General features: G+C 39.1%; 1 protein-coding gene across 6 annotated transcripts in view; it reads right to left on the reverse strand.

Moving 5' to 3' along the window:
- Positions 1-15,734, reverse strand: part of Dtnb (dystrobrevin beta) — a 196,782-nt gene that overhangs the window by 83,815 nt on the left and 97,233 nt on the right. For all 6 annotated transcript variants that reach the window (XM_051181728.1, XM_051181732.1, XM_051181730.1 and 3 more), the window contains exon 9: positions 8,574-8,698. In XM_051181728.1, coding sequence (XP_051037685.1) covers positions 8,574-8,698 — 125 coding nt within the window. The remainder of the gene's footprint in view (positions 1-8,573; positions 8,699-15,734) is intronic.

The raw sequence follows: 15,734 nt of genomic DNA on the forward strand, positions 1-15,734 counted from the left end.
TTAGCAAGCCAGCTAGCTAAACAATCCAAAATGGAAAGTTCCCAGTTCCACAGGAGATTCTGCCTCAGTAAATAAAGCAGAGAACAACTGAGGAAAACATCTACCATTGCTCCCTGACTTCTGCACATCATGGTGGAGCCAACGTCACCACAGCTGGCTTGACACTCAGCAAGCCTCCTCATTTAATTTCTGGAGAGCTTGGATTACAATCATGAGCTACTATACCTGGTTAGGTATTTTTTCTTTTAATTAAAATTTATCTAGAGATTAATTATGTTTTATTTTTAAGGGCCAGGGAGATGGGTCAGCTGGATCCTTGTAAAAATCCATGAGTGGTGGAATGTGCCTGCAATGGTGGATAGGCAGAGAGACAGGAGGATCCTTAAAGATACTTGTTCAAATTAGCAAGCTCCAGGTTCAGTGTCTCAAAAACTAAGGTATAAGTCAGGTGGGAGGCCTCAGTGGGAAAAGACACTTGTTGCCAAGCCTGATGACTCAGTTCAATGCCCAGTACCCACACAGTAGAGGGAATCAATCCTCCCGAGTTTTCCTCTGACCTCCACAGACCCACTGTGGCCGGCAATGTATACTCACTCACTCCCCCTACACACAAAATAAATACATGTAATAGGAAAGAATCAGATAGAGAGTAAATAAAAACACACACCTGACACTGACCTCTGGCTTTCACATGCATGTACACAAGTGTACCCACATGAACTACATCTCTCCAGAGTATCTCCATGATGTAAAAATATGAAAGTCATTCCCAGACAGCTGACTTTCTCTCCTGAGTTGCTGTGTGTCAGCCCTGTTAAGAACTAGCTGGTTCCCTCTCACACGCAGAAGGATATATGACCCCGCTCTTCTTGCTAGATTATGAAAATAATACAGACATGAAGCAATACCAGCTAGTTTTGCTTTCTGTCAGAAATAAATAGCCACAAACCAAAGTGAAACAGCAAGTAGCCTCTAATTAAAGAAATTAGGTTTAAGGACTGTGTGGTTAGATAATTAGACCTTGAGCAAGAGCAAATTGCTTGAACTAAACAGTAGAAGGTTTATCAAAGGCATCGAGAGCTGCAAGTTGTATGAAAATATTTTGATCAAAGACACGCTAATTTCTTTCAGAGACCCAGAAGAAAAGCTGCTAGAGTACTGACAGACAAATTAGTTTTGTTTTGAATACAAGCCCTGAGATTTTAGAAACCTTGTTTACTTGATAGCCTCAACCTCCCCCAAAAGGAACATAAGGAATTATGGCTGCCATCTAGTGGAGGCTTTGGGGACATGTAGGGACATGAACATTAGGACTTTTTTTTTATAAGGAGAAAACAAAAATAGAAAAAGTCATGTGCTGTGTCATGTATTCTTTTTTTGTTTGTTGGTTTTTCAAAACAGGGTTTCTCTGTAGCTTTGGAGCCTGTCCTGGAACTCACACTGTAGACCAGGCTGGCCTTGAAATCACAGCAATTCTCCTGCCTCTGCCTCCTGAGTGCTGAGATTAAAGGCGGGTGTTGCCACCGCCCAGCATCATCCATGCATTTATTCTTCAAAATTATTTAAGTGCTACCATGCTCCAGGCACTATTTTACACACTTACAATCCAGTGGAGAGTAAGTCAAAGCCTTCATGATACACATTTTTGTGATGACTCAACTTACTTGAGGAAAAGACTTCAAAAGTTTTAAATTACTTACAGAACCCTAACCTCTTACAAAGCTGTTTCACAAGTATTGTCCTTCAAGGCTAACCAATAGGCTGGTTATCACCAACTTACAAGAAAGCAAACTGAGGCCTTAGCTTTTCTTATGCCTTCCCCCAACACTCTCTCTATTATTAACCAATCAAATTCCCTCTTGATTCTGAAACTTGCCACTGACTGGTTCAGGCTCCACTTTAATTCTGCCTGTTTCTAAGCTAACCACTTCTTAGCACTATAGGAAGCAGGTGACATAGAAGGCTGGGAAGAAGGTGGGATCTGGACACAAGCCCCCAACAACCTTTGCTCTGTTCCTATGTGATGACAGGGCTGTCATTCAACCTCACCAAGACTGTTCTTGACTTTTCAAAAGGCTAGTGCTAGTTATAAGAAAAGATCTAGACTGCTGGGAGTTCCCAGGATCAACATCTGACCTTCAAATCTGTGGACCTGAACAAATCCCTATTCTGTGCAAACAATGAGAGACAGTCAAATATACTTTATCTCATAGTCAGCTTAAGTTTCCACCCCAAATTCCTATTACAGTTTTGAATTTTTTGTTTGTTTATTTTTCTGAGACAGAGTCTCATGTAGCCTAGGCTGGGCTAGGCTACAGGAAACACGGTAGCTAGGGGTAATTTTTTAACTCCTGACCCTCCTGCCTTCAATTCCTAAATGCTGGAATTACAGAAGTGTGCCACTGCACCTGGGTTAGAGTTTTAATTCTCTATCTTGTGCAAGTAGTGGTAAAATGTAAGGTTTTGTACACATGGGTGTGTGTGTGTACGTGCGTGTGTATGTGTAGGCAGACCAGGGGTGGATACAAGCTGTCTTTCCTTGACAATTTTCTATTTTTTAATTTTTGAGACAAGGTCTTAGTGAGCTGAAGCACATCTATTTAGCCAGACTGGGTAGCCAATGACCTTCAGGAATTTGCCTGTCACCCCAATACAGGTGACAAGCACAAGTCACTTTGCCTGGCTTCTTATGTGGGTTCTTAGAATCCAAACTCACTCACGCTTGTATGGGGTCACTTTATAAGCTAAGCCATGTCCTTAACATTCCCTGCCACAGACCCTCTTTTTTCTTTTTTCTTTTTTTTCTTTTGAAACAGGGTCTCACTACATAACCCTGGCTGACTCAGGACTCACTGTGTAGACCAGACTGTGTTTGAGCTCATGGAGATCCTCTTGCCTCTATCACCCAGACTTACACATACCTTTTAAATGACAAAGTCTCACTCTATAAACCTAGACTGGCCTGGAACTCACAGCAATCCTCCTGCCTCAACATTTTAAGTGCTATAAATACAAGCATGAGCTACCATAACAACCCTGGGCAATTTTTTTGTTTGTTAATTGTGGAGGTTTGAAAGAAAATGGCCTCCAAAGGGAATGGAGCTATTAGGAGGTGTGGCCTTGTGGGAGTATGTGTGGACTTGTTGGAGGAAGTGTGGCACTGTGGATCTGATTCTGATCCTCAAGCTTATATGGCAAGCACTTTATACACTGAGCCACCTTCCAAGCCCGACACCTAAGATGTCTAAGTTCTTTATAACATTTTCCTCCATGATCACAATAGTTTAAAGCACATGGTTTCTCGCCCGGTCCCTGATGCTTGTCCAGCTGGTCTCTCCTCTTTCATCCCTGTCCTGCTCCGTATCTTAACATGATAGAGAATGGGGTTTCTGTTTGCTTTTCACTCTTAACTTTTTTAAGTGAAAAACTTGGTAAGCCTTCCTATTTACTGATCTTCCATTCAGGATAAAGCACATCAACCTGCAGCAGCCCACGGCTCGACAGCCTGCTCTAGAGCATGATGGCTCTGGTCCTAACACCTTCTTCTGCCAGGACACTCCACCCTCCACAGCTAATTCCTAATCATCTCTGGTTCATTGTAAATGTCATTCTTCATGAGTGCTTTTTTTTAGCTTGGCACTAAAATAATGACAGACCATAAGGTAAAAACATCTTGTTACAGAATTTGTTTGCATATTAGGCCAAATATGAGATATTATTTTCCAAAGATCCAAAGTAAATAGGAAAAGTTCTTCTGAATACAATGGGACATTTGTGAAACTGATCAGAAACCATAAAACTGGTTCATCAAGAAATTCTCAGGAGATTTAAAGAAATCCTTAAGCTCCTTGGTATTTAGTTCAAAGAATGCCAAAGGCACATGGGTAAAGAATATTAAACACAAGGAAGCTATTCTTTCAAACAGAATTTCATTTATCTTGAAAAGACATTTATCTAGTTAGTGAGATGGCTAAGTGGGTAAAGGTACCTGCATGATGGCCTGCCCTGGGAGGCAAATAGTGAAAGGAGAGCACCGACTCCCACATGTTATCCTAGACCTCCACAAGCATGCACACACAGTAAGTAAGTAAATAAGAAGGCCCTCATCTGGCACCACTTACATACTACAAAATTAAAATTTAATTCTGAAGTGACATATCAAGTTATGCAAAATATACATTACCTTTTGTTTCCTGAAGGTTAGCCACTAGTATCTGTTTGCTGGTTAGTTTCTGTGTAAGTTTTTATGCATTCATACAAATCATCTGTTTTTGAAGTTTGGGTAAATGATCATGATGTACTTGCCCTTCTGTAAAAGTCCTACTGTAACCAGGGTTTCTAAGCAAAAGCCAGGGCTCCAGCAGCCCCAACTGACTGGGTGTGGCCAGTTTCTGCATAAACCCATTAAAGGGACAAGTGGTGGTGAAAAACAGAGAAGGCAGATTAATTCAAATGGCCACATTAGGGAAAGGACAGGGTTCAGTGACCAGGGCTGGGGAGATGGTTCCGTGGTTGAGAGCACCAGCTGCTCTTGCAGAGGACCTGGACTTGATTCCCAGTACCCACATAGTGGCTCACAACCATCTGTAACACTAGTTTCAGGGGTACTAAAGACATGAATGAGAGCCCTGGACTCTGAACCCTGGAAAGAAGTTGTTGAGAAAACAATAAGTAAAGCTGAGGACAGGAAAGTGAACTTTGGTGACTTTCTGACAGAGACAGAAAGAAACTCTGGAAGCATTCCCACTCCAATGATGATGACACTGGGAAGACTCCATTCCTGGATCTGAAGAGCATGCTGAATTCAGCCAAGAATGTACTGATGAGGAGCTACAACAAATGATGCAGGAGGCTGATGGAGATGGAGAGATGAAGGAGCAAGAGTTCCCAGGCATCAGAATAACATCAGCCTCCATCTGTGTTTCCATGAGACTGCAAATATGCTTGACTAGATTTAGTGTCTGTGAAATCTGGCTTCTGAGAACACCAATTCACTTCTACTACAGCTATGAATCTCAGACTTTTTGATATTACCTTGATTTTCCTTGATATTACCATTCTTTGTAAAATCACCTACTAATTATTTTAGTTCTAGAAAGCTGAGAGTGCATTAGAATGGACAGAAGAGGTTTTGTTTTGTTTTTAAGACAGGATCTCTCTATGTAGCTCTGCCTGTCCCGGAACTCATTCTATAGACCAGGCTAGTCTTAAACTCATAGAGATCTATCTGCGTCTGCTGGAATTAAAGGTGTACACCCAGCCAGAAGAGGTCTTAAAGTCTACCTGTCTTATATTTATCATGCATTTCCACATAAGTGCAGACTCAAAACCATTTGTCTATTTGTGTTGTGGGAGGGGGGGATAGGGTAAGAGAGGAGACAGAAAGAAGCATGTGTACAAGTCATGTATGTGGAGGTCAAACCTGCAAGACCTGTTCTGTTTCCACCATGTTGGACCCAGAAATCCAATTCAGGTTGTCAGGGTTACTGGCAATGCCTTTACCTGCTGATGTGTTTTGGCTGTTCTTCAATAGTTCCAGCTTTTAGTTAATATATCTGAGCAGGTTTTTTAATTGTTACTATAATTATTATTTGAGTGTGTGTTTGTGTATGTATTTATGTTCATGCAGAGGTCTGAGTCCAACTCTGAGTATTGTTCTTTTTTGAGACAGGGTCTCTCACTAAGGCCTGGAGCTTACCAATTAGGCCAGGCTGGCTGGTTAGTGAGCCCCCAGAATCCACCTGTCTTGACCACCCAGGCAGTAGGATTACAAGTGTGTACCACCATGCTCAGTATTTCAACATGGTTTCTGGAGCTCAAATGCAGGTCCACATGCTTGCAGAGTAAGTATTTTACCAACTGTGCCATCTCTCCAGCTCAATTTTTTTCTTATAAACCCCACTGAGAGGCAAGGGAAATGGCCTGGTTGGTAAGTCACTTGCTATGTACCCATGAGAACCTTAGCTTGGATCTCCAGTATCCACATCAAAAGCTGAGTGTGGCAACACACATTCTGTAATTCCAGAGGTCGTTGAGACAGGGAAGATACAGGTGGGTCCCACTGGCTAGTTAGTCTAGCCAAATGGATGAGCTCTAGGGTGAGAGAACTTGTCTTAAAACCTAATAAAGTAGAACTCGACTGAGAAAGACATTCAACACTGATATATGACATACATGTGTATGTGTTCCCATACATACACACTGATAAGGCACATACCTATCACCATTCAAAAATATTCTTAGATGAACATACACTATGAAGTGTGGCTGTCTAGTAATGTGAATTGTTTTGTCTTAAAATAAAGCCTTTTTTAGTTATTTAAAAGAAAGGGGGGGGGAGGAACCCACAGAAAACTAGATTCACTTATAAACAGTGCCAAAACCTAAGAAAATATTACCAGACAAAATTCAACTGCACTTTGGATAGTTAATTTAGGTTTGTTCCAGGAATGTAAAAGTGATTTTTTTTTTTAAAAAAATAAGGCTGGGAATATAGCCCAGTGGTAGAGCACTTGCCTCATGTGTGGGAAGCTCTGAGTTTAATCCTTAGCATCACAAACACAAAGTTACCCTCCCCCAACTAATGTATTCACAACATTAATTAATGGGAAAAAGAAAACCATACAATCATTTCAAAATAGAAAAATCTGATACAATTCGGCATTTGTTTATCCCCAAAGTGAAGCACTCTTTGGAAACAGAGAAGCTGATTAACTTAAATCTGTAAAATCTACATCATCTCTGCTATGTACAGCTGCAAGCCTTCACTTTGAGATTACTAAACCATAAGAAGGCCTATTGTGCCTGGCAGTGGTGGTGCACACCTTTACCTCCAGCACTCAGGAGGCAGAGGCAGGGGCAGAAACAGAGGCAGACGGATTCCTGTGAGTTTGAGGCCAGCCTGGTCTACAAAGGGAGTTCCAGGACAGCCAGGGCTACACAGAGAGTAAACAAACCAACAAAGAAATACTTATTACACCCTTTCTATTCAGTATTGTATGGAGCTTTCTAGTCATCATAGTAAGTCCTTTTGTTTTTTTCCCTGCCAAAAGCATGATTAATTTATGAAAGTCTAAAAAGTGGGAAAAAAACAATTATTTATAGAAAATTTTAAAAAATGGATACAAATTATCAGAAGCAATGAGCAAATTACTAAAACACAAAAGCCATTCAATTTTCCATATACCATACACTGCAAACAACTGCTAAGAAACATAATTCAAAACAGAGCCCACTGGCATGATAAGACATTTCCCAAATTCACTGGAACTATACACTTAAAGTATTTTATGAAGCACTAAATATGCCTTGAGAATTTTGTAGGAAAAAAGATGTTATTAGTAACTGCAACAAAATATGTAGAGTTCTCAGAAATCAATCTAGTCAAGTGGGCCACTCCAACCCCACGTAAAAGCTAGCCTGGGCTAAGAGAGGGCTTAAAGTCTTAAGTGAAATGTTTTCTCTCTGAAAGAAACACCCACCCCAAAAACTCAACAAAGAAACTAACATATATAACAACTTTTCTAGGTCAAAACCATAGAACTTTACTTAAAGGCAAAAAAAAAAAAAAGGCATGTAAGTGAATGTGAAGAGACCATGTTTGCACAATAGAAAATTTAATATTATTTACAAAGTCAATTCTCTCCAATTTGATCTTTGGGTTAAAAAAAATAGTAAAACCCTAAACAAAATTTCATGATGTTTCCAAGAAGCTGATCCCAAAATTTGTAATAAATAAGAAAGGACAAGAATAGAGATGACAGTCCTAAAAAATATCACTGTCTCTATGGTAACTGAGATAGGGTGATTTTGGCAAAGGAATAGCCAAATTGGCCAAAGAACAAACTAAAGATCCCAGAAATCAGCCTGTGTACATTTGGAAACAACTTTTTTCTTATTTAAGCAGTATTAGAGGTTGAACCCATAACCTGTACATGCTATGTAAATACTGAACTACATCTCCTCAGCTGTGGAGATTTTAATTTTTAAAATGATAGCACTAAAAATAGGCCATGAGGGAAATGAATTACTATGCAAAAAATGACTTTAGAAGCGAGTTATTGTTCAAATGCAGACTGCTGTGTGTGTGTGCGTGTGTGTGACTAATTCAACATCACACAATACAACAAAAATACCATTTCATATGGGTTGAAGACATATGTAGAAAAAACAGCTTCACAACTTACAGTATACTAAAGAATAATGATGATCTGGTGTACTGGGTTGCCTTTTGTCATTCTGTGTCCTCAAGTTTGAAAAGATAAACCCCAATAGATTTTCATTCCCTTGCCATGTGAATATCTAAGTCCCTGAGGGTTTCATTGCCAGAGAATAAAAAATGACAGCTACACTGAAGGAAGGAAGGACACACAAACAGTGGTAGACAACCCAATTCTTCAACAATGCATGTTCTTCTGTGTACTCGTGTCTCTGGAGGCTGCTATATTATTTTGGCTTGAGGAACGCAGAAGTACATGTAGGTATTTATGATGGTTTAAGGAGATCATTACTTGAAGTTAGAGTTCGCATCAGAAAGCCGCATTTCAGCACAGCCTGTGTAGATGTATACTTACACTATATGTGCAAGGTCAAGTGGTTTCTCTGGTTGCTCAGGAAAAACAGGATGTGGGGGTTCTCTGGAGGGTACACAGCCCAAAGATTTACTAATTGCATGGCTCAGCTTCTTTGCAGGGGATTTCTGTGTCAAAGAAGAAAACAAGGAAGTGAGGACCTTTTCAAGCACAAATCCGATTTCACTGCAGTCAGTGTCACTGGGCCTTGCAGAAAAGAACCAGCAGAGCTCTGATGTCTTCTGAGGCTTCTGGATTCCTGCAGTTCCTCCCTCCCTTCTACCACAAAGTCACGGGGCTAAAGAAACATGCTGAATTTCTTCTGGATATCTATATATATTGGGAATTCCCCCTCCCCTTTGAGGCTTTCAGGTCATTTCTGGTAAGATATCAGGGTAATTCCCAATTGGGGGATTTTTTTTTTTTTTTTTTTTTTTTTGGTGGGGGGAATCATACAAAAAGGCTAAGCCAATGCAAAGAACACATGAATTGTGCATGTTAGCAAATCAGTTGCCTAAGCTTTGTCCCAAATAAAATATTCCCAAATAGAAGCAAGACAGACAGGGTATCCTACTCAGGAGGTGGAGGCAGCAAGAGCGAGAGTTCAAGGTCATTAGAGCTGTTGAGTTAATATGAGCCAGCCTGCTCCTCATAAATCTCTGCCTTGAAACAACAATAACAAGAAAAATCAAAAAAACTGAGGCAGGACATTTGGCATTTAGGATCTGTCTGTGCCAACAGATTTAAACAAGTATAAGCCTATATATAAGCACTGAGCATTAGACCTGAGACTATAAATGATGATGTACTACAAGGTAGAGAAAAAAGTGGGAATTCTAGTAATTTCTCTAGAAAGCAGAAACGCCAATTCCCAAGATGTTCATTAAAATAGTAAATGTACACAAAGTGAATAAAATTTCACAATTATATTGAACAGAATATTCTAATCTACAGCCCTCACATAGCCTGCCTCTTCTTGCTTTTTTTTTTTTTTTTTTTTTTTTTTTTTTTTTTTAAGCTGGCATGTAAACCCAGGGTCTCATACTTCTGAGCCTCTGAAAATTCCCACAGAGGCTCTTTACATACCCTGTGTGCTGTCCATCCAATTCCCTTTAAATAACAGTGCTGTCTGAGAAATGGCAGGATATTAATGAAAGATCAGTTTGAATATTAAAATCTGCTGTCTATACAATTTATTATCAAATGTGGCACTTGGAATAGAAAGTATAGCTTATGGGCAGCTATGTGCCTCATCAATACTGCATTCCTCTTATTATTTATTAAATAGTACCCACTACAGAGCTCAGATTGGCCTTCAAGTTACAATTCTGCTGCCTCAGCCTCAAATGTTGGCATTCACCACTATTAAACTTTTATATTCTGCTTGCTGTGTTTTTAACACCACATAAACACAAGTCTGTTTTCTCTTAAGACCATATAGGAAAAAGTCAATATTTGTTTATACTAAAGATATTATCAGTATCTTCAGAAACTGTATTTTGGATATCTTCTTAACCACGAACACTTCAAGCCATTCTATTCTGAGGAAAGTTTACATCTAACCTTGTTTCCTTCAAATTACATAGGGCAAAACATGGCAGGAATTCTGAACTTCCTCCCAGCTGTTCAATGTCCTCCCCCGCTCTCATCTACCTCTGGTCCTAGAGAACAAGGCCTTCTCCTAGTAGCTCTCACAGGCTGATAATCCATACACACTAAGAACTAAAGGAATAAATACTGTCATGTTCCACATAGGGACCTGAATTCCCAGCCTGCATCTTTCTCATTTCCTACCTCCAGGAAGCACAGCAGATGCATATCATGGCCTATAGGTCTAGAAATCTAGGCACACATCTTTCCCAGACACATCCTTTCCCACCAGCCTTCCATATGCCCCCTGCTTGTTTCCCAAGGGAAATATCTTTCCTATGTGAAGATTTTCTCACTACTCCACTGGTCAACGATGCCTCTCCAGGCTGCTCATGACCTTGTGCACATGCCCACTCTGACACTGACCATGTTAGATTACAATGTTTAATTCCTTTCCCATCTGTGTTAGACTATTGCTTCTGAAGAGACCAGGCATAATTTAGTCATCTCTGCATTTGCAGAGCCTATTCTTAGAACAGAACATGTGAGTTGAACATAATTTCTAGCTTTACTTTCAGCCTTTTTGTTGTTGTTGTTGTTGTTTCTGAGAATTACAAGTGGGAGACGCTGGGTGTTGGTGGCGCATGCACCTGGGAGGCAGAGACAGGTGGATCTCTGTGAGTTCTAGTCTAGCCTGGTCTACAGAGTGAGTTCCAGGACAGACTCCAAAGCAATACAGAGAATTACAAGTGGGAGAAAACCAATAGAAACAGAAAATAATATATTAATGCAGTTTTACAACTAATCTAAATTTCATGATTTGTTGCTATACCAAAGAACTACCTGGGCCATTAATTCATAACATCTATATGAGACAGATTTACTTTAGCTACATCCTGAACACTAACAACCATGAAATCAAAGGCTTAATAAACAACATTAAATTAACTATGTGACTAGTGAAATAAGCATCTACATTTGTAATCTTTAATAATCTTAGCAGTATTCTATGGTGATCTTAAAAAAAAATACTGCTTTAAGTCAAGGCTTAAAAAGTTTATCCAATTTTGGACAGGCCAGATAAAGGTACTTGGCACCAAGCCTGATGACCTATGTGGGATACACAGGAGTCACATGGAGGAAGGAGAGAAGTGATTCCCACAGTTGTTATTTGACCCCCACACATGTGCTGCAATCTGTGCATGGCCCAACACAAGACATAATTGCAAATGATAAAAAGGATAGCTTGTCTACCATGCACAAAGCGCTAGTTTTGATACCCAGTACCACATAAAGCAGATGTGGTGGTATCCCCATAATCCCAGCACTCAGAAGGCATAAGCAGGAAGATCAGAAGTTCAAGGTCATCCTTGGTTACATTCTAAGTTCAAAAGGCTATCAAATGTGTGCTATACTTTTAAAAGCATAAAACTATAAAAAGCTATCATGTTCATTCTCAGTATGTTAATTGGGGCTGGTGTGGTGTCGAGACAAGACCAGGCAGTGGGCAGAAAAAAACCTTACTCCTTACATATGGCGCCTACGTGGCTAATAAGTACTTCCACTTAAAATTTAACAAAAGCTTCAAAAAGGGTTTTTTTTTTTTTTTTTTTTTTTTTTAAACAAACAAAAGAACAGAGACAAGCAAGATTTCTTGGTAACAGCATTTTTCTGGGTTGCACTCTGTTTTGTATGAGACAAGCAAAAATCCCCGTGGCTCCTTTAAGGGAAGATTCCTGACTCAGCATAAGTGGCAAAAAACCGCATGGCTTTAAAAAAGCACTGCTACCAATTTATTGGTGTATATGAGAGCTGGCAATGGCAATGACCACATCTCCAAGCCGACAACATGCGGATGGATGGCAGCATAGACCAGGACAGTGACCACAGCTCTCAGTGCTGGAGGTAAAGTACCCGCAGTCATTTTTGACAAAAAAACGCAGCTATGACTTTCATTTTAACAATGTTGTTGTTTACCAGATAAAAGACTCGTGGCCATAAAAAGATAAAGATTTACAGTAAAGACAGATTCATATTAAGAAAAACCTCTAAAGGTTTACAATGTGTTTTAAAAATATACGTAGGCTTAGGAAAGGAAAAGAATTAAAATGGTTTTAAAAAAGACAAAGAGAAACTAGGTGTGGTGGCACACGCCTTTAATCCCAGAACTTGGGAGACAGAGACAAGCAGATCTCTGTGATTTCAAAGTTAACCTGGTATGCAGAGTAAATTCCAGGACAGATAAGAGTTACACAGAGAAACCCTGTCTCAAAAAATAAAAAAGAAACAAAATAATAAAAAAGCCACAGATGGAGAGAATTTGCATACTGTACGGTATTATATTGTCTTTGTATTGTTTGATTGCTGAGGAAACAACAACTGTTAAAACAAATGCTGTTAAATTAATTCAATTTATCAATTTTAAAAATGCTTTGACTCCAAAATTTAAGTCTAAGGACAAGTTACTGGGGAAAAGGATTTCTATTTTTGCTTCCACAGAAGATAAAAAGCTGTGGATTCCTTCCAGACTAATGTGGTTTGAGCAAGCCAGACCCCCTGAAACAGCGTTCCTAGTGATCCAACATTCAAAACAGGTTGAACAAGGCAGCCTTGCAGACTACAGCCAGGATTTCTGCATCTTCTTAGGATTCCCATGACAGTGCCCTCTATCAGCAGGAAGTAGTTTGGAAAGAATGATGCCCAAATTCCAAAATATTGTTTATAAATGTTTGTTTTCATTTAAATGGGGTTGGTTATAAATGATTAATGATCACAATCAATCTCTTTTTAAAGGTAAAAAGGAGATTATGGTATAGATATGAATACTTTGTTTTGGAATGGATTTTCATTTATTGATACAATTTAAGGTCAATTTTGTGATGTGTATTTTCTCCTCTTGTTTAGGTATTGTGTTTATATAGCTCAGTTAGAAATGTAATGTATAATGTAGTACAGATTATAGATAATTACCTATGATAGTCAAAGCTTAGAGTTAAGTTAGTTAGGTTTTTCAAGATACACAGAGATGTATTTGAGATAGGAATTCTTCAAACCTTTCAAAGACCTACAGAATATGGCATTTAAAATGATTTAGGGTTTTTCTTGACAATGAGGCACAATTGCTCCTGGCAACACCACCTGCATCAGAAAGGAAGATGGACATTGAAGAAACTCCTTATGGAGTTTACTTCCAATATGGCAAAACTAGCCATTTGGATAAGACACTGCTCTTGTCTGGACTGTTTGACTTTATGCTGTATAAACTGGACATGCAGGACCCACAGAAAAGTGACAGAAAAATGGACATTGCTACAGAGTTCCTGCTTCATGGAAGAGTCTGCCAGACAGTCTGCAGGACACAGAAAAGTGACTGACAAACTGCCAATACAAGAAGACAGTTTAAAGTTTCCTGCTTTGCTGAAGAGTTTGCCAGACACACTATGGCCTATGGGCTGAAGATAGAAGATTACAGAAGAACTTCAGGTGACTGAACAGGCAGTGAGTTGTCTCTGTCATTTCTAGAGTTTATATACTATCCTTCTGTGGTCTTTGAAGGAGTTGAAGACAGATAGTTATGGTTATAGTTTTCCTTAGTTAGGCTTAAAGATAAGTTACACATAGGATTTTAGACTCACAAAGATAGGATGATGGAATATTTTCTTAAATCTTACTGTTAATAGACTAAATATTGTTAACTGTGATTCTTGATAACTGTTGTGTGATATATTTTGCTTTGTTAAGGTTAAAACCCTTCTTTTTATTTTAGACAGAAAAGAGGAGATGATGGGAGATGTCATTCTGTGAATATGTTTCTCATACTGGTTAATAAATAAAGCACTGCTAGCCAATAGGAAAGCAAGATAGGAGGAACTAGAAGACAAGGAGTAAAGAGGAAGTAGGAAGGAGGAGTCCAGATGGAGAGTCTGGAGAGGGCTGGACGCCAGCCGGTTCTCCGAGGGTATGAGGAGACCACGTGGAAATACATAATTAGCAGAAATGGGTTAATACTTAAGATAGAACTAGCCAATAAGAAACTAGTACCTGGCCATCAAATACAGAGTCTCAGTGTGTTAATTGGGGCTGGCGTGGCGGCGGGACAAGACCAAGTGGCAGGCAGAAAAAACCTTACTCCTTACAGTTCATCTATCCAGTATTCTGCCTAAAAAACAATATGACAGTCACTTTGAATGTTTCTTGCAGGTTCTCCCTTGACCTCCTCATACATATCTCCTTTTCTCCTGGTAGGCACTGACTTGGACTTTGTATTAATGATTTCCTTAGCATTGTTTTTTTCATAGTTGTATATAATGATATATTGTGAAGAAATGTTTAAAACCTACAGAGGCTAAGTGTACGTGCATATATGTTCAGCAACTTGCTTCTTTCATTCAAAACTGCTATAATTTATCTATGTAGGTATACATAATTATAATTCAAAATCTTTTTCACTGCCTGATGATACTTCCATGCTTAGTTTCTTATAATTTAGTCAATCAATCCACTGCTGATGAATGATGAATACTGATTTGTTATGATGAATACTGATTTGTTTCTATTTGGTCCTACTATTATTCACAATGTTGCTACTAAGTTCTATTTCATGATGCTTGATGGCCACATATAAGAATTTTGTAAGATTGGGACTATTGGCTTCCATGGCTGTGTACATTTCAATTTTGGCAACCAAAACTCATTTGCTCTACAAAGTAATTACACTCATTTCTGAAACACTGAAACTCTATACTCTCTCCAACCCTTGTCACTGCCAGACACTTTAACATTTGCTAGGCCTGTGAGTAGTGAATAGTATTGTGATTTCAATTTGTAATTTCCTCAGAACCAAAAAGATTAGGTATATTTCCTATATTTGTAGGTCATTCATGCTTCTCTGACATAGCTGTTCTTAGTGTTTCAAATATTGATAAGGAGTCAGTGTGGGAGGCTGGAGACTGTGGTGATTATCCTTCTCTTACTGGTTTGTGTCTTTTTTGAGACAGGATTACACGCAGCCCAGGCTATTTGCAAACTCGTTATATAACAGAGGATGAACATGTGATCCTACTGCCACCACAATTCTAGATGCCACCAGGCCTGGCTCTCTTACTGATTTGCAACAATTCTCTATATTTTTGTATTTTAAACCAAAAAAAAAAAAAAAATTGTACAATTTCTCCTTTAGGTTTTTTACAATGTATTATATTTTTTATGAAGAGCTAGCTTTAAATATTAGTCATTCCAATTTTGTAACTTCATATTTTGTGCCTTTTCTATGTTAAAAGTTTCCCTGAGATCATAAAGGAACCCCCTCCACACACACACACACACACACACACACACACACACACCACCACCACCGCATTGCTGTCTGAAGTTGTGTTATTTATGACTGGAGGGATGGCCCAGCAGGCCCAGTGCAAGTGTGATGCTGTGAAGTTGATCCCAGAACTGATGTAAGATTGGAAGGAGAGAACCAACTGCACAGAGCTGTTCTCTGATACACTGAAGTTGTATCATTTATAGATTCCATATTTTTAAGTCCAAACATATTTAGTTATGATTCTTTTAAAAAACAAA

Source organism: Phodopus roborovskii, unplaced genomic scaffold, assembly GCF_943737965.1.
Source record: "Phodopus roborovskii unplaced genomic scaffold, PHOROB, whole genome shotgun sequence".
NCBI lineage: Eukaryota > Metazoa > Chordata > Mammalia > Rodentia > Cricetidae > Phodopus > Phodopus roborovskii.